We start from the raw sequence: 21,266 nt of genomic DNA, 5'->3' as shown, positions 1-21,266 counted from the left end.
CCGGGACAGCACCGGGACAGCACCGGGACAGCCCCGCGGAGCCCCGGCAGCCATGGCCGCGCCAGCCCCGGGGCGGGGCAGCAGGTAACGGCGCTGAGGGCCGGGGCGTGCTGGAGCGGGGGTGTCCCTGCCCGCCCTCCCCGGGCGCAGGCGGCTGCCGGGCACCCCCGGGTCACGCCGGCAGCGGGCGGGGCGGGGCCGGGGGCGGGCGCACCCCGTGGGGCCGGGCCGGGCCGGGCCGGGCCGGGCGAGGCGGAGCGGGGCCCGGTGGGACGAGGGGGGCAGCTGTTCGGAGCCCGCCCAGGGCCGTCCAGCCGCGGCAGCCGGCAGAAGTTTCCCCGCGTTCGTCTGTACCGGTGAAAGCGCCGGGGCCGCGGGGGGCGTCGGTCGCAAGGGGCGCGTTGAGCGGTGGGGCCGGGGCCGGGGGAGGGGCGGGCGGCAGCGGGGGATCGGCTGTCCCGGCACACGCGGGCCCGCGGGGCAGCTGCTCCTCACGCGTGTCACTGTCACGCGGGTTCGTGCCCGCTGTCCTGCCCCGGGGATGCATCCCCTGCTTTATCCCCCTCTTTGTCTGCCCTTCCTGCCCACCCCCGCTCCGCTCCGCAGAGCCCCACGCCGGGGTGGTGGGGATGGTGCCCGGAGCCCCCGGGGGGGTCGGTGTGGTGCCGGTAGGGAGCGGAACCCAAAACAGTCCCCGAACTTCATCTGCGGCCATTCCGGAGTGGGTCGGGACAGTGACGGTGTTGTCACGATGTCCTGGCTTCGGGGGAAGCGGGTTTGCTCGGGTTACCCCAGCATCTCTCCCCCTCTTCCTTTGCTGAGTTCAGTTACCGGCAGAGACGTGAAGATGGATGGTCGGGATCCTTGGCTATAATTTGCTGGCTGGCCCCGGGGCAGGGTTAGGTGTGATATATCGCTCACTGTGCTGCTGACACTCCGTAAAATAACTCTGCTCCTTCCTTCCTCCCTCAGCTCTGCCTGTCTTCTCTGCTCTCGGACGGGTAGCGTCTGTTGCAAAGGTATTGTGTTCTTAGTTGCCACTCTGAATAGGAAGGAAGAAAAATTAAAGATCTTTTAAGATAAAATAGTAGAAATGTGAAGATCCGGATAGCTCAGGATAGAGATCTCTGGCTCACTGCTGCTTTTGTGGAAAGCTTTAGGTTTGTAAGCTTTGAAGAGCTCATTCTTGTTCTGGTTATCACTTAGTTAAAAACAGAGGAGTCTCTGAAAGCTGCTTTTTTGACCCACTGTTGGATTTGCTGCATATCCAAGTTTATTCTGTATGTTTTACTGTGTGGTTGGTGTAAAGCTGAGAGTGGGATGGGGCAAAGCATGGCTTTCCCTGTCAGGCCAGCAAGAAGGAAAGGAGGCATGGCGCAGCTTGTGGCAGGGGAAGAGGAGACTTCTTCAAAGCATCAGTCAAAAGGTTTTGCAGCTGGTTCATCAGTTCAGCTGTGGAACCTGGCTCCTGGGATATTTTAGCTGCTGATAGTTAGGGATCTGGTACTGTGAGTGTTATCAGGCCATGGCTACAGGATGCTGGAAATAAAAAGCCATAAAAGTGTTGCCTGCTGCACAAGCACTGCAGTTAAGTAATATGAAATGGTGTTTAGTCCTGGGATGGAAGGACACATGGCACAAGTAATTTCTCAGCACTAAAGCGTGTGTTGCAGTTTGACTTTTATTGCTGGAGGGGTGTATAGTTTTTTGTTTGCTTTTCCTCTGCCTGGGCAGGTGTGGCAGGGAGCAGCAGGCAGCCTGATAATAGCGTTCCCTTTCGCTTTTTATCTGACTCACAAACCTGCAGCATTCAGTCTGCTGTCCCTTTTTTACCTTCTCATCTGAGATGAGCAAAATCCATCCCACTGAAGTGCCTGGGATTGGAGTTGTGTGAGTGGTGGGGTCTCAGCCCTGGCTCTGCCTTTGCTCTCTGCTCTCTGTGCCACCGCTGCACTGGCAGCACTTTCATCAAAGACTTTTTGGTGACCTACATAATGCTCTCCTGAAATGGAATGACTTTAGAATGGCTCCCTATGGAAGACTTTTTTCCCTGGTTTGGCTTGGTAATCCGAAATAGCTCCAGCTAATAGCTAGTAGTTTTAAAAGCCTTTTTTGTTGTTTCCCCCCCCCCCCCCAATGTAGAGGTATTGAAATACAAAGGGAAGGTCATTACAAGGGCTCTCACATACACAGAGAGAGGTACAGATCAAGTGAGTGACTAGCTGAGAATTGCACAGAAAATCCAGTTAGAAGACTGGAAAGAAGCTCTAAGTCCTGACTCCTGGGCTCCTGTAACCCTCTCTGGTCTCTGCCTTCCAGCAAATGCTTCCAGAGATGCACACCCAGCATTTGCTCCCAGGGGAGGAGGAAGCAGGGACTCAGGGACTTATGCAGTGTGTGAGAATTTCCCACTGCAGTGACTTTGTACTCCTTAAGTATGTAAAATTAATTTTAAGTTACTAAAGGGAAAAAAAAAAAAAAAAAGAAAAAGCCTGTTGCATTTTTCTTGCTTCAGGCATCTCATACTTAAATTTGGTGCTGATGTTTGACAGCTCTTGTTTCTCCTCTGTGCCTAGGCATGCTGTAGGTCTAGTGTTTCTCTTCAAGAGCCCTGTAGCCTGGCTTATTTTCCTTGTAAAGCTATCAAACTGGTGCATACCAATTTGCCTTTGGAGCCACAGGACCTCAGTGGTGTGACTTGTCAGCTGCAGACAACCCCGCAGCTCAGGCTGTCGTGTGCTTCCATGGGCAAAAGAGGTTTGTGAGAGAAGCCTTGTCGTGTGCTGGTGAGCTGCTCTGGTGTCAGCGTGCACTGCACACACCAGGAATAATGCTTTTTGGAGCCTGTGTCAGCCCAGGCAGGAGCCCTGCTTTGCCCTCCTTTGCTGGAATACAGGAATCTTGTGCAACCGGAGGCAGCAACATTTGGTCCAGCAGTGTCTGCCAAGGTGAGGGTGTGATCTGCCAAGGCAAACAGGATTTTGTTGTTCATCAGTTTGTGAGGAGGGGAAGGGCATTGCCACGGGAGGCGAGCAGCTGGCGTTATTTGAGATGCTGCTGGCTGGAACTGGTCAGGCTCCTGGGAAGAGGCTCCTGGGGTGATTTCAGGAGTTGGCTCCCCAGCCTGTTTCTGAGCTCTCGTGTAGCATTGCCTGGGAGAGCAGCCAGGGGCTGTGTGAACAGACCTAGTAGCTGGAGCAAAGATTTTCAGTGGTGGCAGTTGATGTGTGGGAGAAGAAAATGTGTGTGTGCTTAATAAATATTGGCACTCAGCAAGAGCTTATCAGCTAATTCAGTGCTTCAGCTTCTGGAGAGGTGGGTTGTCTCTGCCTCATTGAAAGGAATCCCTTCAGATCAGGAGTTAAATAGAAGATTAATATGAAAAATACTCTTTTTTTGAGGGGAATGGTGCTAATTTTATGCTGATTTAGCTGTAGGGATAGTTCTTGCTTGCCTCCCAAGACTGCACAAGAGGCAGCAGCAATACCTGCTTTTCCCCATTCCCTGTGGACTGGGTGTGCAGTCTTGTCTCACACAGAAAAGGGCTGAGAATGGAGCAAACCCTGCAGATTTGGTCTTTTTATTACTTGTAGCAATAAAGAAGGGATTCATTTGAGTCTTGCTAATACTTCCCAGTGTTCTTGGCTATTTGTAGTATTGTAGTGGGCTCTCTGATTCCTGGTGCTGTAGCTCTCCTGCAAGACAAATGCACGACTGAATTTCTGCACACTTGAGGCAGTGGGGAAGCAGCAGGTGTTCTGCAGGATCAGAGTGATATTTCCCTTCAAATTCCTCCTGCTGTCCAGGGAGCAGCTTTTCATCATTTACCTGTTGCTTTGTTCTTTCTCTGCTAGGTAAAAGCTAGTTAAATGCTTTCTCTGTTAGCAGAGAAATCCTGCACCTCTTCCTGCATTCCTGAGAGCCTCTGGAGAGCTGCTGTAGGACACCACACAAGCTCTTGTTTTGTACTTGCATCTACATCTGCTGTCCTTAGAAGGCAAAGCTCACTGGTGTTTTCTGAGGAAGCAGCAGCAGCCACCTGGTCCCACCTTCCTCCTCTGCATACTCAGGTTTTGCTCCTTTCCAGTTCTGACAGGGATGAGGATCTGGTTTCAGTCCTGATGGGAGCAGGGAGTAGCCGAGCAGAGCTGGAGGCTGAGGGCCTCTGGTGCTCTGCAGGCTGCTCCACCTCACTGCTCCGGAGTCCCCTGTGCTCTGTTGAAATGCTGTGTTGTAACTTGGTGGTGGGAAGGAGGAATTGCAGCAGATTTACTGTCTGTGTTCTTGCAGGATACAGTAAGAGGAAAGGTGACTTGCTCTTTAAAGACAACTGAGGCAAATTACTTTCTCAAAGATGTAACCCAGAGCCTTGAACCATACGCTGTTTTCTGATGATCTGGACAAGAGGGAGCACATGGCTCTGTTGGTGTGGGGTTTTGGGGCCTGAGACATGAATATATGTGTTGTGTTTGGTGCTAGGAGACATGGGTGCCAAGGACTTGCAGAGTAATTCTTGTGTCCTAAACACTTGCTGGGCACAGTACAGTGCAGGGTGGAGGCTTCTCCATCAAGTTCCAGCACAGGCTGAAATGCAGAAACTGCTTAAGCTCTGATTCATGCTGACAGACCCACCAACTGGTAGTTAAACCAGTAGTCTGACCATTAATGAAGTCTCTGTCAGCTACTGGGCAGTCTTCTTGCAAGGTTCTGTACATACAAATCTGTCAGAACCAGGAGAGCTGTGCTCCTTCCCTGTAGGAATCTCTCTCTCTGGAAGCACTGGTTGCTCGTTTGTCTGAGATACCATTAAAACCGGGCTTAAATCAGAGCTACTCAGTGTTTGACCATGTTTGCTTTAGGCCCTTAAATGCTTCCTGCTTACAAAGCCCCTGACAGTAGAAGCTGGAGCTGCCTTCTTTTCTTTCTGCCCACCCTGCTGGGTGCTCTGCAGACCCTGGTGTGGGACTTCTCACTGGGAACACACGGAGCTGATCTCACCACGTGCTGCCCCTGGGCCTGGCACCGTGGCAATGTGTGGTGCCTGCTGGGTCAGACCAGCCTGTTCACGGGCACATAAATGTGTGAATTCAAAGCAACAGAAGTCAGTGTTTGCTCTCCTGGTGTACTTTTGGCAGAACAGAAGCTCCTGTGCTTCTGAAGGTCTGCTGCCCAGCTGGGGACAGCAGTGGCAAGTAGAACCTGCTCTGCCTGGAGTTGTGTTGGGCTTTCTGTGGGATTGCTTTGACCAAGACCCACCTGCTGTTTCAATACATGAAGTCATCTTCCTGATCCATTTGCTGAATAGTTTGTAGCTGGGATGACCCTGCTGGAGTCACTGCAGAGCTCCTCATCAACACCCCTGATGAGGAGCATGTTTCATTTGAGTACAACACTTACTCAGTGATCACCTGGGGATCATACTCCACAGTTAGGTAAAGCTACCTCTTGACAGAGGAGATACTTGTTTTGGGTTGGCATGCCATACTCTGCCATTAGTATCAGCCCACTCTGTTGAAATGGGTCTCTTGCCACTCATCTCTGAAAAAGCTCTGTTTAACCCTCACTGCTCAAAAACCAAGATAAAACAAAACTGTAACCCTAAACCCCCAGATGGACAGCAGGATTATGCAAAAAATTGGTAAGTAGAAGATGAACTTGTTTTGACTCATTTTTTTTGGAGATCAGTGCTTAGTATGGAAAAAGCAGCTGCCCCTTATTTAGTATTTTAGTCTCAGCAGTTTTTCTGTGCTGAAGGAATCCTCCAGGGTCTACTCTGACTTTCTCTGACATCTCCAGGACAGTGATACATCAGGCAGCTCTGTGCTGCTGAGCTGTTCCCTTAATGGGCAGTTTTCAGTGACAAGCATTACTTTTCTGTTTCACACACACAGTAACTGTTAAAGTGTGTTTTTTTCTTGCCTTCGTATTTCTTTGTTGCAGAGAAAAAATCATCCTGGAATTCTGTAATTCAGTGTCTTTAAAACGTAGAGGTGATGTTACAGATCCGGAGCATGTGAAGGCTTTGCCTTGAGTTGTAGGATTGATGCAGCAGCCCATGAGAGACCTCTTCCTTCTCAGACAGCAGTAGGCATGTGCTGTGCTGTTGTTATATTTGTTCTAACACTATTATTTCCTCTTTCTTGGCAGATCTTCTGAATTTGGCTTCTGATTAAAGCTGACAGATAATGGAAGCATTTCCTTGGCGATGTCTCTGGGGCGACTCCTCCGACGTGCCTCTTCGAAAGCTTCTGACCTCCTGACCTTGAATCCTGCTGGTGGCAGTGCTTCACCTTCCATACTTGATGGGGAGATTATCTACTCCAAGAACAATGTCTGTGTCCACCCTCCTGAGCTGCTGCAGGGCATCGGGGAGCACCACCCAGGTGATACGGTGTTGCAGACACTGCTCATTCACTGTGTGTTTGGATCAAGTTCTACAGTTTGGGCTCTAGAGAATGAAGAGTGGTGGACAGGGCAAAGCAAACTCATGGGGGACTAAGCAAAGCCTTCCACACACTGATCCAACAGCTCTTTGAATAGGAAAATTGATGATATTTCTCCTTTCTCTCCTGCTGTAGTGTTGATTTATCTGTTTTAATAAGTCCTTTTGTATTGCCAGAAGATGGACAGCTGTCACTTGAGGACAGCAAGTTCTGTTGCTCTGTCAACTGGCTGTGTTGTTCAGGAAAGCCAAGTACCATCTTGTGACTCTCATTGCTAGAGAGGCCTCAACAGCCACTGGTAAAGGGGAAAGAAAGAAAACCTGATTGTGGCTGCATGCACTGGAGTCAATGAAGATAAATACTGCTCTGTCCCTTTATTCTCATCTGTTATTGCTCTCTTTCATGTTTTCATCAAAGAGAGCTGTGGCTACTGGCTTAGCTTCACAAAAGTAATTATTCTGTGAACATTGACCCCCACTTCCCTTCTTGTGTGTGTGACACTTTTTTTTTTTATATTTGCTTTCCATGAAAGCTGTAGCCCTCTAGCTACACTAAGGTAAATATTTTTGAGAAAGAATTGTTTGTCTGGCACTTGAAGTTGTTTAACTAACAAACAGTAGAAGTTTCTCATGTGGTAGTATATTTCAGAATTTACTCTTGTTTAGTAATCCATAGAGGAAGTTGAAGTATTAGCATGTCATTCCTATCTCCACTTTAAGCCAGTGGGAATTTAGACTATTCTAAAGTGTGCATGCTCCGTATGCAGACTTGAAATTAATTGCAAATACTGGTTAATGCCAAACACTCTGCAGCTGATGTGGCAGAATTGCCTCCTGGCAAATTACAGGGTTTGCTTTGCCCATGTGTAACGGTGGTGACGTGGGGGTCAGGTCTCAGGCTTAGGCAGTTCCCTAAGAGTAAAGCTGTTCCGTGACTGATCCCACCTTTGCTCTCCCCAAGGCTACCTGTGCGTGTACATGGAGAAGGATGAGCTCCTGGGGACCACGCTCATCCTCGCCTGGGTGCCCAACTCCCGCATCCAGCGTCAGGACGAGGAAGCCCTGCGCTACGTCACCCCCGAGAGCTCCCCTGTCCGCAGAGCTCCCCGCAAGCGCAGCCGCCACGCTCAGGGATTCGGCGTCCTCGGCTCAGCTTCCCCCGCCGAGCAGGGGGGGGCAGCGATCCTGAAAGGAGAGGACATCCTGAGCGTGTCACAGCTTGTGAAAGATGTGGCTTACATCAGCTGCCCCCCTTCGGAAGGGGAGAAGCTGTCCCTGGGCTGCCCTGCGACCGAGGGCCCCAAGCAGTCCCCCCCGCCTGCCCGCAGTGACTCAGGAATCCTCTCGACAATCAGCTCCCAGGAGGAGCAGAACAGGGCGGAGCTGTCGGTGGAGGGGTCGGAGGAAGGTCTGGACTGCAGGCCAGAGCCGGGGGAGGACGAGGGCTCCCTGGAGCTGTCTGCGGATGACGTGAGCAGGGACAGTACTTTTGACTCTGATTCTGATGCCTTCTCTTCCCCCTTCTGCCTCTCTCCCATTAGTGAAGCCCTTGGGAAAAGCACTAGTTCCGTGTTTCTGGATAATGAGAGCAGGTGAGTGTATCCTTTTCTCTGTTTTCTGTGTGAATAGCTGGGGTGGTGGTGGCAAAGTATGGAGAAGCTCAAGGAAATTCAGAAGCATCACTGCAGCACTGGGCTGGATATCCTGTCTTGCTTCAGACTTGCTGCAGACACCTGTATTATTCACAGGAAATCATTTTCCAGCCAGTCCTGCTTCTGCCTGGTGAGCCCTAGCCCCAAACATTCAAGGCTTTATGTGCACAGTTGTTCAGGTGAACTGTCTTGAGCCATGGAAACTCCGTTACTAAATTAAAAAGGTCCTTTGTTGATCTGATAGGCTCTGCTGAGGAGATGTGCTCATTAACAGCTCTTGGAGAGCCACATCAAAGTGTCTGGCTGGCTTCCTCTGAGCCGTGGGTGCCTCTGCAAGGCACCGTGTTGACATGAAGTCTGCACGCATGAGCTTTGTTCTGCTGGTGTTCAGAACATGGTCCCCCTTTAGGCATAAATATTAATTCTTACATGTCACCCCTGGATGATTTTGTCAACACTGGTCTATCTAAATATCAGCACTTGGTGGCACCTGCAGTAAACCATGCAGGGGGCAGGGGGCACCTTGGCCCAGGAATAAGGAGCAGTGGGAGGCCTGTGTCACCCACTGCTCTGCACAGTGTCACTCATGTCCATTCTGAGGAGGGTGGGTGTGCTGCCTTCAGAATATCCCCACCAGTGCAAACCAAAGTTTGAGCTCATCTAGAGGCAATCCCAGACCTGGGTCACCAGCCCACGAGCTGCCCAAGGCGTGCAGCAGCCTGGGAGAGCTCCTGCACCCGGCAGCGTGTGCCGGAGAGGAGCTGGTGCAGAAGGCTGCTGGCGTGGCAAGTGGGCAAGCAGCCTTGTGGTTTAACTGTTTTGCAACTGAGCTGCTAACAGTGTCAGGGGAGGAAGGAAATGCAGTTTATTGCCTCTTCACTACCTCGCCTGTGAGCTCATGTGGTGTTTCCCTGGCTCGGGCGAGCCCTCTGCCGGCATTCCTCGCCTGAGTCCTGACAGTTCCAGCAGCCCACAGCCTGGCTTTGCACACACACTGCTCCTGGTAGACTTTTTCTTCTTCTTTTAACTCCTCTGGCATCAGACTGGAAGCCTCTTACAGTGTATGTGGCTGCTCATAATTTGCAGCAGATCAATAAAGGAGACCTTTCGTTGTTTGGGACTTGAAACTTGAAAGGCTTTTGTCCACTGTGTCCATTTTTTATGCCAATTTGTTCTTCCTCATAGAGCTCCCTTGCATGGTATCTGCAGGATCTGACAAACTGTTTGAGTCAGAGATTTTGCATAGAATGCTTTGTAAAAGTCTTGTCAAACAAGCGTGCTCTGATTTCCTGTGTTCATCCCAGCATTACAGGAGGTGGGGGATGCTGTCTCAGAAGTCACTATGAGCATGAGAACAGCTTCCTTGTCTCTTAATGTTTGTTATTTTTTGGGTTGTTTTTTTTTTCTCCTGGCTGCTTCCCATCTGAGCCTGAATTGGAGTGTGAACAAAGTTTGTGCTGCTGGCAGATTGTTTCAACTCTTTTTCCCTCCCTACCCCCGGGTCACCTCCTCCTCCCTGCAAAGAGGAACGAATGTTTCTGGTTATTTCCCTCAGCTTTGGGGAGCTGTCGTAAAGAGAGCTCTGCTTCTCTCCGTGATTGTTTCAGAAGCTGAAGGAATGCTTTGCATGGGTATTTCAGTCCAGCTGTCTTACTGTGCAGTTTGATATCATTAGAAATTTTTAAAAAGTGACACTGTGGAAGAATTAGGACATCCATGTAGACTTAGATCAGGGGCTCAGCAAGCTGCATGCCAAAATATCTGTATGAACAGGACCACAAGTCCTGTATGCCTTTTGGAGCATCCTCTGGAAAGGTGACCTGGCCTCCTGGGCTAAAGAGAGCCAAAAACCACCTACCAGTGCATGTGGAACAGGGGCAGGAGGGGAGGGTGGTAGGCTTGGAAGCATTTGAGTTGCACAACAAGTCAGGCATTATAAGTCAGCAATTCGCCTTGTAGAACATAAGGAAATAAAAAGTACCCATTGTTTTTGGTTTGGTTTGGTTTGGTTTTCCCCATTGCTTCTTGGTTTGAAAGGCTGCCAGGGATCCCATGCAGCGATCGATGCTTTCCTCCCATTTGCACAGTTCCTCAGGCTAGGAGCTAGGGGAGTGTCCCATCACCAGCATACACATTCCTGCTTCTCTTTTTAGACAAGCCTGGCACTTCTGCATAGTGCTCTCCTCTCTGGTGGGAAGGTGCCTTTGTTCTCGTGGGTTTCGTGTCCTTGTTAACTCTAGGAGCCCCTTTCTGCTCATCATTTGGGGTTCCTGCAGGGAGGTAGCTAATGTGAGAAATGCCTGTATTGATGGTGGCTTTGTCACTGGCTGCATTTCTGTAGTAAAGGAGGGATACTGGAGATAAAATCATTCCATTCTGTTCCTTTCTCCCAGCCCCGTTGTTTGCTGTCTGTCAGGAAACATTTGCCTTGTGGTCTGAAGGGCATTAATTCAGGACAACTGTACTCCATGCCCAGCTTTGGCTTGCTGCTGCCCTGTGAAATTACTCAGCTTCCATTTTCCCCATCAGTAAAGTGAAACTAAAAGCCTTTTGTTACAGCCTGGCGATCAAATACCATCTGACACCTATATAATGTCTTTCAGCTGAGGCTTCTGGGGTTGTTTTAACTGACCATGACATCAAATCTATACCAATCTGTTGCAGAAGAACTTAGTGCTCTGTAAGTGGGGTTTGGTTTGGATGGGGTTTTTTTCCATACCAGAGGGATCCCTGGTTAAGAGGATCTCTCCCCAGCAAAACGTGGTGGGGCTGCAAGAGCTCGCTAAATTCAGGTTGGAATATTGGTCTGTTGGTCCAAAATTTGGACCAAGAAGCCTGGGTGGTGGAATTGTACAAGTAGAGCTTGGGGCAGCATCTGGCCAGAGGCCATAGCTCTGGGAACAGTCCTGCAAGTGATGGGACATAATCCAGCTTGGGCTTCCTCAGTGTTTGCCTTGAAGGGCAAGCAGCAGTGATGTGACCAATGTTGTTTTGGATATCAATGCAAGAAGGAAACATCTTTCATTAGAAGGTGATAATTTTGGCAGCCAGTAATAAAAATAATGAAACATTTTCCTAATGGAGCAAAACAGTGGTAGAGTTCTGTGTTCTTCAGCAATGAATTCGTGCAACACAACTCTTGCAGGCAGCCTGAGCAAAGCACACAAGGCAAGGAAGAGCTCTGGTGTCGCTGTTGATGCAATTTTTACAGATGTGTTGCACATCCTGTTGTTAAGCCTCTTCCCAGGGAGCTAATCAGTAAATTACCTTCTCACGAGGGAGCGGAGGCGCGGTGTTACGGAGGGTGGCAGCAGCTGCGGGAGCGGGTGGTAACAGAGTACGGTGTTGCATCATGTTGTTTTGGCAGCTCACCTGAAAGGCTCAGTGCTGTTCAGTCCTCTGCAGAATAAACAGGAGGCAAAATTATAGGGGAAATGAGCTGAAATTAGTGTGAACTGGCAGGAGCTTTGGAGTCAGCAAGAGACTGGGAATTCATTGCTGTTGTAGCAGAAGTGATTATATTCTTGGAACCAGGGGAACTGGTCACAGGCTTCCAAATCTCCTGTAAATTCTTGCAGCATCTTATGTCATGCTATCTTACTTTTGATTATTTCAGCCCTGGGGATGGGTGCATGGGGTGCCTCACTGCTCTGGCTCAGGCTCCAGTTCCCCAGGACCTTGCCTGAACTAGCGCGATTTATGATGCAAGACACCAAAGCACCGAATTCATTTGTACCCAAACCAATGCCCAGGAAAAAAAATATCCTCAAATCCTTCTCCCATCAGAAGGTTTTTTCCTGCTCTTTGAGCCCTGGGGAAGGTGTACACTTCACCTAGGGCAGAGCTTTAAGGTGTTCTGCATGGAGCTGGGAGCAGGGAAGAGGAGGTGGCCTCAGCCGCTCACTGCTGGCAATGCTGTGCAATCAATTAAAGTTGTTACCGGCTGCAAAGCTTGAGAAGCTTGGACAGATCCAAGAGACTGCAGAGGCATACGGCTCTATCTTGCTTTATATAAATATTTGAACAGCAAGAACATTAATTATAGCAGGTTTGTTTTTTCCCTCCGTTGGTTCGCTGCCAGATTTCTGTGGAAGAAAATAGTGACAGCGAACTCGAGATGGGGAATCACAGCCTTGTGGGATTGCGAAGCTGTTTGCTGGGGATTTCAGGGGAGGAACAGTGAGGAGAGCAGGTGATGCCTGAGGGGGAGATCCAGGAGAGGAACAGAGAGGAGCGGCTTTGCCCCATCCATCCATCCATCCCCTGGGTTTCTGGGGTGCCAGGCATTCTTGGGGGGTCGCTTAGGAGGACAGAGAAGGGCCTGCGGGGCTGAGCCAGGCTGTGACCGAGGGCTCGGGCCGTCGTGCCGGGCTGTGGGTCTGTGGGTCCGGGCTGGGGTACCGAGCTGTGGGTCTGTGGGTCCGGGCTGTGGGTCCGTGGTTCCGCCAGGGGGCGGGCTCTGCCCAGCGGCACTCCCGGGTTCCACCGCCCGCCCGGGCCCCCTCAGCACCTCCGGCTGAGGGGCGGTGGGTTGGCACCGGCGTTCTTCGCTTGTTTAATTGCTGTGAAACTGAATTGCTTATAGAAATTGACAGCGTGGGCTTGTGACACAGAGAATGTCCAAGGGAGAGCAGGGGCTGCTCAGCCGGTCTGGGGAGGCTGAGTGGAGCACAGGGGCTGAGGGGAGACCTGTGCGGTCTGCAACTGCGAGAGGAGGCTGGAGTCAGGGGGGTCGGTCTGTTCTTCCAAGGAACAAATGATAGGATGAGAGGAAAGCACCAAAGGTTGTGCCCGGGGAGGTTTAGAGTGGATATTAGGAACAATTTCTTCCCGCACAGGGTTGTCAGGGCTTGGCCCAGGCTGCCCAGGACAGGGCTGGAGTCCCCATATCTGGAGGGTTTCCAAGCCCTGGAGATGTGGTGCTGAGGGACACGGGGCAGTGGTGGCCTTGGCACTGCTGGGGGAATGATTGGGCTCAATGATCTTAAAGGTATTCTCCGGACACAGCGATTCGATGGTAAGATGAGTGTTACTGACTGGCCCAGCTGCCCAAGCAAGAGTGCAGATAGCAGCGGCTGTGTTCTCTGGGAGGCATTGCAATAAAGTGCCTTTTCCCAGGATATTCGTGCATTTCTTCTGTTCCTTATTTATACCATCGTAATGCCCAGAAATCCTAATTGAGAGTGGAGATAAACAGTGCTGGCAGGTATCCACAGCTTTGTGGGGGAAGAATTGCGTTAACTGGATCAAAATAAAGAGCATGTCCCCTCTAAAAGTACATCAGTATATGCAAATAAATCTGCATGGTCTCTGTCATCTTGGCTCTGCCCTGGCGATTATAACAGCATTAAGCATTTACAATAACTCTGAAACATGCTTTTAGTCATCTCTCCTTTTTCCTCTCCCTTTTCTGCTACTTGCAGAAAGCTCTCCCCTTGGGAAATCCACATTGTATTGTGGAAACAGTGAAATTCTCTCTGGGTGGTGTTGGCTCTGCTAATACCGGGTCAGCAGCACTGCAGAGTCCAGGGAGTTGGTTAACTTTGTCTGTCAGTAAAAAGTCCCCCTGAAATTCCCAATTCATTGCTTAGAGCCAATAATATAAGAACAAAGGTAATCTTCAGGGCTTTCAAGGGACCAGGGGTTTGAAGGCTTGATTGTAATTAGCATAATTAGTGTAGAATTTTATTTTTGCATGGATAGAACTGAAAGAAAAAAGCAAAATAATCCCTTGATTTTAAATTTAAAATAAACACTGGTAAGAAAGGTCCCCTTTTCCAGTCTGGAATAGGCTGAAAAGCAAACATTCTTTTTCAAGCTTTGCTGAGAAATCATTTTTTCCATCTAAGGATTTTTTTTTTTTTAGGTGTTGCCTTTCGATTGATTTATTAATGAGCTTAAGCCTCGGCATGAGGTGCCCCTTCTCTGTATGGATTGTAAAAATCTGCCATTCAGCTTTTGGAGTATTTGTCTTCCTTAAAATGAAAGTAACATTTGCATCATTGAGCAGCATAAACTCGGCTCTAAATGATTTGTTGTGTTTGGCTTCTCAGGAGCTATGTGTATTTTATTCATAAGCATTGAACTGCTAATACTGCCCCAGCTACCTCGCTGCAACAAGAAATCACAGAGAAAAACCTTGCTTGGGTTTGACCTAAGCAGCCTACACCTGTCTGGCAGTCTGATCTGTGACAAACAGATTGCTTGTCTTTGAACTGAAGGTATACGTGGATCACATTCCAGACTTAGATTGGGTAACAGAGGTTAAAAAACACATTAATTCACTACAAACTTATGGGGTTTTTTTCCTTTACATTTACATTCAAAATAATTAACTCAAGAATTCTCGGTTTATTTTGTTTTCCTTTCGGTTTCACTCAGGGCAGTTGGGGGAACCCTTTGGAGGTGAGCAGGGCTGTTTTCCTAATGCCCTCTCTTGCTGGCTAAAATTGCCTGGCTTCCCTTCGGGCCACCGGGACTTGGAGGAATGAATTAGGAACAACAAAGCCCCCAGTGTAGTGTGAGGCTTCTGACTCAGCTGCTGCCCTTCTCGGCTGAGCGGGGCAGGAAGGCAGCACCCAGCACCACGGTAGGAGCAGATCAGCCCTTTGTCAACCAAGGCTTGGGACCAGAGGCAGAGGTTTGGGATGATGGAGCAGTGGAGGTTGTGCATGCCCTGGGAAGGCACTCAGGGTGCTGGAAATCGGATTGCAGTAGCCCCGGAAAGCATAACAAATTGTTTTGATCTTTATTTCTCAAGGACAAACCAATTACGCCTATCAGAAGGCAAAGCTGCATAATCGGGTTTCCTGGAGTCCCTTGTTTCGTTGTGTTAAGATGTTTTATTTGCTGGGCTGGTATTCACAGAGTTGATGTGAATTCAGAGCCCTGTCCCTGATGGTGAACTTGCTGTTACAGCCCAAGGTCAGAGGGTGGATGCAGAAGTTGCTGTCCTCCCCACAGCGTGTGCCAGCGAGGTGGCTTCTGTGTAGAGGGCTGGTAGCCACAAACCACCTTGTGCTCTTTTCCTCTACAGGGCAAGGGAGGGATTCCAGTGTTTTTAAAATGTAAACAGCTTGTTCTTCAGATATTGTTAATAACATCAACAGCACAAAGAGTGACTAACAGTAACAGACTGACTTTCAGAAGTGCTGTTGAATGAATATGCTTCCTGGTGCTGAACATGAAAGGATACAATTATTTTTCATAACCTTTTATTTTCCCTTTATGGCAAGCTAAGCAAAGCAAGTTTGTCAGTGGCAGAGTGCTCCTAATTTGGTCTCTGGTGACCTCTGCAGCCGTGATTGGCAGCCCAGTGTCAGGAAGGAACTTGTGTCTGTGAGATAGAAATGAGCAGAACAAATGCCGTAGGACAGCTTCGGTTCCCTGGAGGACGCAGGCTAAAAAAGGTGAAAGAAGTGCAATTACAGGAGGTTTTCAGCACAGAAAGTTAATTAGCTACTAAATAGCATTTAGTGCAGTTCAACGTAGGAAAATTTATGTTTTGAAAGCAAACAGATCAATGGAAAGGCTGTGGAACAAGCTTTTGGAAAGTCCACGTTGACATTCATGTACTTTGTACCATAACGTCCTGGGCAGTTTTTGACAGGCTTCCCTCACAAATAGGAGGAATTGTTGGACTGTTTCCCTGTGTGGTTGCAGGTGTATAGATATGCTTCCATGTGAGGGTGTTTTGGCATTTAAGTTCAGAAATTCTGGTTAAGCTTTCACTTAGACTAACACCTTTTTCCCTCTTCACCAAGGTCAGTGTAAATCGATTGTGTTTGGGCTCTCTGAGGCAAAGGAGCTTCGGGTTCCAAATGTTTTTAGCCAGAGGGTGAATTTAACATAATTCTTAACCTAGCTACTCTTCTGTGCTGATCAGATGCAGGTAGCTGGTGCAACTGCAGCCTTTCACTGTCAGTGTCTGGCTCTGCATGGTCACACTTCTCTGCTATGTCCCATGATGTCCTGCCAGTCCTTCTCTCCAGTGCAACTCAGAAATATTTCAACCAATTTTTTTGAATCCCAAATTACCAATCTGTTTTCTTTTGCACGTCTCTTACATGTCACTGAAGGCTGGATGTTTCACAATGCATAATAGATGTGTATTGCCAAGGACACTTTTTTTAATCGGAACAATAGGTTAGGATTCCAGCTGCCTGATATTACCTCACTCTGTACAGTCACTGCACTAAATGTTTAGGTGTTACAGGGCAGCTTTGAACTTTTATTGATGGATTATGTATTTGTAGCTACCTGTCTTAGATGTTTTAGGCAGCTGATGCTGCCATGAGCTAAATCACCTTGATGGAAAGAAGAGGAACCTGGACAGTCAGTGCCTGTGGGGAACAGTGGGGAAAGAGAGAAATGCTAACCCCTGGGGAGGAAAAGGGGCATGTAATTCCCATTACATGGATGCTCATACATTATGATGATACTTATTGTCTGTAAATGATGCTTCACAAGCCAGCATGCAGGAATAACTCAGGCTGGAAGGAGAGCTGGTACTGGGGAAGGCAGGCTTTACCACAATGCTGATGGATGGGGAGCCAGTGCAGGAGGGTTTGGCCCTTGCAGGAGACTCTTTGGGAATCAGGTGGTGCGTGCTGGAAGCTTAGGCAACTGACACATCATGCCTATAATCTTTAGCCCCTTTCCCTCTTATAATTACATTTGTCACATCAGGTCGTAAAGTGAGTTATTAGATCTTTGCTGCTGAAGTAATCTTCCCATGTAATTGGTGCAGGTTTTTACCGTCTCTATAACAGAAATAATAACTGGTTTTATCACTCTTTACGCTGTAGGTGTGTACAAGCACTTTGACCAAACACTCAGGTCCCATTACTGCATTGCTGCACGTCACAGCCTCACTCACCGAGAGTGGCCGAGCTCCTCGAATCGGGTGTGAGAGTGTTCCTGGGTGGTGGGAGGGGGTGGTGGCTACCCCACACCAGCACTTGTCTTCTTAGGGGCTACAAAACCCCCAGGAATGCAGATATGGTTGATTGCTGGAGCTGATTTTTGAGTGGAGAAAATACAGCACCACCTGGTCTGCCTCACGAGCAAGGATAGGATGTATTTTGAGACAAAAGAGTAATGGGACTTCAGCGAGGGGAAAAGGCTCAAGTGGAATCATGAGTATGTCCATGGGTTTCCTGCCTCAGGTTTTGCTAATCCTCCTTATTTTTTTTCCCCTGTTCCTTTTATTCCTGTAGACCATTGCACTTGTTCTCTTGTTTTGCTGAGCAGTGCTGTATACTAGCTGGCTCTTTGTTTTTCCTGGATCCCACAACTCAAAGTCTCTCTGGAATGTTCCTCCAGCTATTTGCCTTGCAGTGCTTCAGCTCCCTGCTTTTTCAGGGCACTCTGGCATAAATTCCTCATAGAACAGATATATTGTCTGATAAATAGTAAGTTGGAAAATTCTTCCCTTGAAACTGTGTATCTTGTGTGTGTATTTAGAGGACTGCCCAAAATCCACAAATCCTACTACTTGTTGTTACCGAAGTACAGAATTATCTCAATATTAAAACTAATTTTAAAAGCAGTCCAACAGGTTAGAATCTTTCCAATTTTTTTCAACCAGTATATACAGGAAAAAGTAGTTTTAAACACAGTGAGGGTTTTTTTCTACTTTCCACGGTGACTAAGTATGCACCAGCACATGAAGTGGTGCTCTCACTGCATCTGTGCTGTGTATGAATGTGTGCGTTGATCAACCTCTCCAAAGGGCATGGGGTGCACAGATGTCTCTTTCAGATTTCATCTTCTGCATCAATGAGAACATTGGAATTTCCCTGGGCTGCACACTCAGAGGTACTGTGCTTACCCTCACTGCTTTCCTGCTGCCCAGGAAGGGCACATCCACTGACAGGCATTGCTTCAGATCCCTGCTGTCTGCTGGGGGCGGCTGCAAGCTCGTGGCTAATGGGAACTGTAAACATTTGTCTTGAAGAAGCATTTCCAGAAAATATAATGTTTGTGACTGGGCTCTTCAGCCTCTGAGGTTTTTGGGTAATTACTTGCCTGTATGAAGCAGACTTTGGTTCTGGAGCAGGAGCTGCAGCTGGCAATAGCGTTCTGTACCGAGGAGCCACACGATTCCTGGGATCCAAGTGAGCCTGCCCAGCTCTGCTGGTAACTCCCATGTCTTGGCAGCTGTGTCTTTGCTACTGGTCATTTGAGATGATGCTCTTGAAGAGTGGGCAGGATGGTCTCAGGGATGATGCTCCTCACATCCAACCCATCTTCCAGCCCTTTGTCATATGGACCAGTTCATCTTTGCAAGAGTGTTAGAAAATTGGTTGTCTCTGCTTAGTCTCTGAGTCATCTCTTCCAGGAAAATCCTGTGTAACCAGCTGTGGCTGTTATGAAGTGTTGCTCCATAAATACCAGGTGCTTCTAGCAAGCAGTCCAGCACAAGTGTCTGGTAGCAGGACTCCTATTCCTTCTTCATTAACATGTAGAAGAGATACTGAATGGTGTAGGAAAGTGTTGTGTTGCAGCTTTATCCGAAGGGAACACTTGACTTTTCACAAAGGCCAGTACAATTTTCATAGAAAAATTGCCCAGGCTCAGGTGCTGGTGTATAGCTGTGGGACTGGAAGAATCCTGGTGTATAGCCCAGCAGAATTGCTGTTGTTCTTCTTTGGGTGAGTTTGGGTATGTTGTGTGATCCCTGCTTATGTGGTGATACTGCCATGTCACTTCTGAGACCTCACCCTCCAAAGAGTTTGGGTATAAGTTTTGTTTTGATGCTTTCTTTCCGAAAAATGGAGCAGCAGAACTTGGTGAACAGCTCTTTTAGCTGACAGTGAACCAGCCTTGGTCTCATCTACATAATGCTGCAGGACTCGAGGAGGAGGATCAGGGATTTATTTCCCATGTGTGTGGGCAGGAAGGTTTTGAGTTGTACATTTGAACTCCCAGGGGCTCGGTTAGAAATTTAACCCACAGCTACCGGGGATGTCCGGAGAGCTGTCCATTGGAATGCAAGGACCTGAACCATGGGTAGATGCTGCAAATAAGGCTCCTCCCTGTGGAAGAGGCACTGTAGCCAGGCTTGGAAAGCATACTGATGTGGTGTGCTGCAGATGCATGCTGAGTGTGTGATTTTCAGCGTTCAGTGCCTACATTGTTAGATAAGCGGATTAGAAAACATTGCATAAAGTGGCATTGCAGGGGGCTGTCTTTATACCTGCTCCTTGCCTTGTTTCGCAAGCCCTGATTTCACAGCAGAACCCATTCAGAGCCTGCACTGAGATTGTTCACATGTATTGGCCTTTTTAAGAATCAAGGGGTCACAGTTTCAGATTCACTTAATTCTCAAAGCAGTGATATTTTTCTTTTGGGATCAGGACTGGTGGCAGGCATGATTTTGGTTTTGGGGCTTTTTTAAACCTAAACTCAGTTTACTCTTAAAGATAAATATCTGGTGCAGAGTGAGCTCCTGGTGGATTGGGAAATGGTTGGGTTCACTTTGCAGAGGATTAAAGAGCTGGTCTGTAATTCCCCACTCCTTAACTCTCCAAAGTTTCAAGTTTGCAAGTGGAAACCATTTAAGTTTATACACATGGGTCCAGGCTTGTCTGGTCCACTCACAAAGGCATAGTGGGAAGCTTAAGTTCATGGGAGATGTCTTTGGATGTTAGTGGTCACAGAGGGAGTTTGCCAGAGGAGATCCCTGCTCCATAGTGCTGTCTGAATGCACACACTCCTCCTGTCCTGGCTGGGCATGGAGCAGCTGGGCTGGCTGCTTGAGGGGGTTGCTTGAGCCTTGGGACAACAAGTCTCTTCCTTTGAAACAGACCCAAAATAGGGTCATTTGTTGGGACAGCCGGGAGTTAATTTAAATAAAATAGTTTATCCTCATAATAGCATGTGTGATTGGCTCCTCAGGGCTGCACTGAATTCCAATTGCAGAGCTCTGTCAAAGGATATTTGACTTGGAGCATCTGTGGTTACTTCCCATCTCTGCACTCTTCTTCAGCTGATGTCCTGTGGGGCTTTCTTCCTCCACACTCTCCTCTGCAGGGACACGTGTGACAATCGCATGACCTGTTCCACCAGCTCAGCCTCCAGCCTGGACACCAGTGCCCAGTTCCAGGAGAGCAATGGGCAAACACAGAGCACCAGATGGGATGAACATCAGAAAGTATTTGCCCTCGAGCAGGTCTGTGGTGTCTTTCGAGTGGACCTGGGACAAATGAGATCCCTTCGCCTCTTCTTTAGGTAATGTGTTACTGTGGGGGATGTCTGTGTGTGCTCTGGAGGCAGATGGCTTCTGCAGTCCTCCTTGGAAAGAAGGCTTTCCCTGATGGATGTGTCCAGGAAAGACAGTGTCAGCCTTCCCCAGGAGAGCCTCTAAATTACACTTATGGGGCCTAAAAGGATTTTTTTTTCCTTAGTGAGGTAAAAGTTCTTCTTAGCTGTCTCACTACAAATTTTTAAAATAAGCTGGAGGTGTGGAAAACATTTCTTTATCTATAATACGTTCTCCCTCCTCTGCCCCTCAGTGGGACTGCTCTAGGGTCTTGCTTCTTGTTTCAAATTTATGCACAAGGTATTAAAAAAATTTTACTCCCTCTTTTGGCTCTCACTCCCTGCTTCTTTAGTCAATGCTGCATGCAACCAAGTCTGCTCATCCCTAGGAGCTGACTTTTTGTACTGCCTGAGTATTGTCGGGGCAAACTTCTTGAGGTTTTGTTCTTCAGGGAAGACATGTCCTTCGTGTGATGGAAAGATAAAAACGTGCATTCCCAGGTACAAGTGGAGCTTCTTGGGGACTATGGTCACTATGGCCCTGGCCATGCCATAGTCACAAAATCTCTCAAGTTGGAAGGGACCCATTAGGACTGAGTCCCAGAGCTGTAGAATTACCTGTGTGCTCTGTTTGAAGGGACAACTTGATGCTACACATCTTTGTAATTTGCTGTCCACTTTCCTTCATCTGTTGCTCCTCCCCCTGGGTCTCTGGTTATCAGGGTCAGTGATAGCTCCCTGCTGTTTTGTCCCGCAGTGATGAGGCATGTACCTGTGGCCAGCTGGTTGTTGCGAGCAGGGAGAGCCAGTACAAGATCTTCCACTTTCACCATGGTGGCCTGGATAAGCTGTCTGAGGTGTTTCAGCAATGGAAGTACTGTACAGAGACCCATCTCAAGGACCAGGTA

General features: G+C 48.6%; 1 protein-coding gene across 6 annotated transcripts in view; it reads left to right on the top strand.

The window, feature by feature from the left end:
- Nucleotides 1-3: 3 nt before the first annotated feature.
- TBC1D16 (TBC1 domain family member 16) overlaps nt 4-21,266 on the top strand; it is a 28,550-nt gene continuing 7,287 nt past the window's right edge. The window contains exons 1-6 of one of the 6 annotated variants that reach the window (XM_030461648.1): nt 30-84; nt 973-1,019; nt 6,148-6,383; nt 7,404-8,034; nt 20,131-20,328; nt 21,116-21,263. In XM_030461648.1, coding sequence (XP_030317508.1) covers nt 6,206-6,383; nt 7,404-8,034; nt 20,131-20,328; nt 21,116-21,263 — 1,155 coding nt within the window. In that variant the 5' untranslated portion in view covers nt 30-84; nt 973-1,019; nt 6,148-6,205. Of the gene's footprint in view, nt 85-263; nt 409-972; nt 1,020-6,147; nt 6,384-7,403; nt 8,035-20,130; nt 20,329-21,115; nt 21,264-21,266 lie in introns of those variants that run through there. The other 5 variants (XM_030461646.1, XM_030461647.1, XM_030461649.1 and 2 more) reach the window with 5 other exon arrangements.

This window comes from Calypte anna, chromosome 18 (assembly GCF_003957555.1).
Source record: "Calypte anna isolate BGI_N300 chromosome 18, bCalAnn1_v1.p, whole genome shotgun sequence".
In the NCBI taxonomy this organism is placed as follows: Eukaryota; Metazoa; Chordata; class Aves; order Apodiformes; family Trochilidae; genus Calypte; species Calypte anna.
The sequence above is the reverse complement of the archived record's forward strand: the minus strand, read 5'-3'. Positions and strand labels throughout refer to the sequence as shown.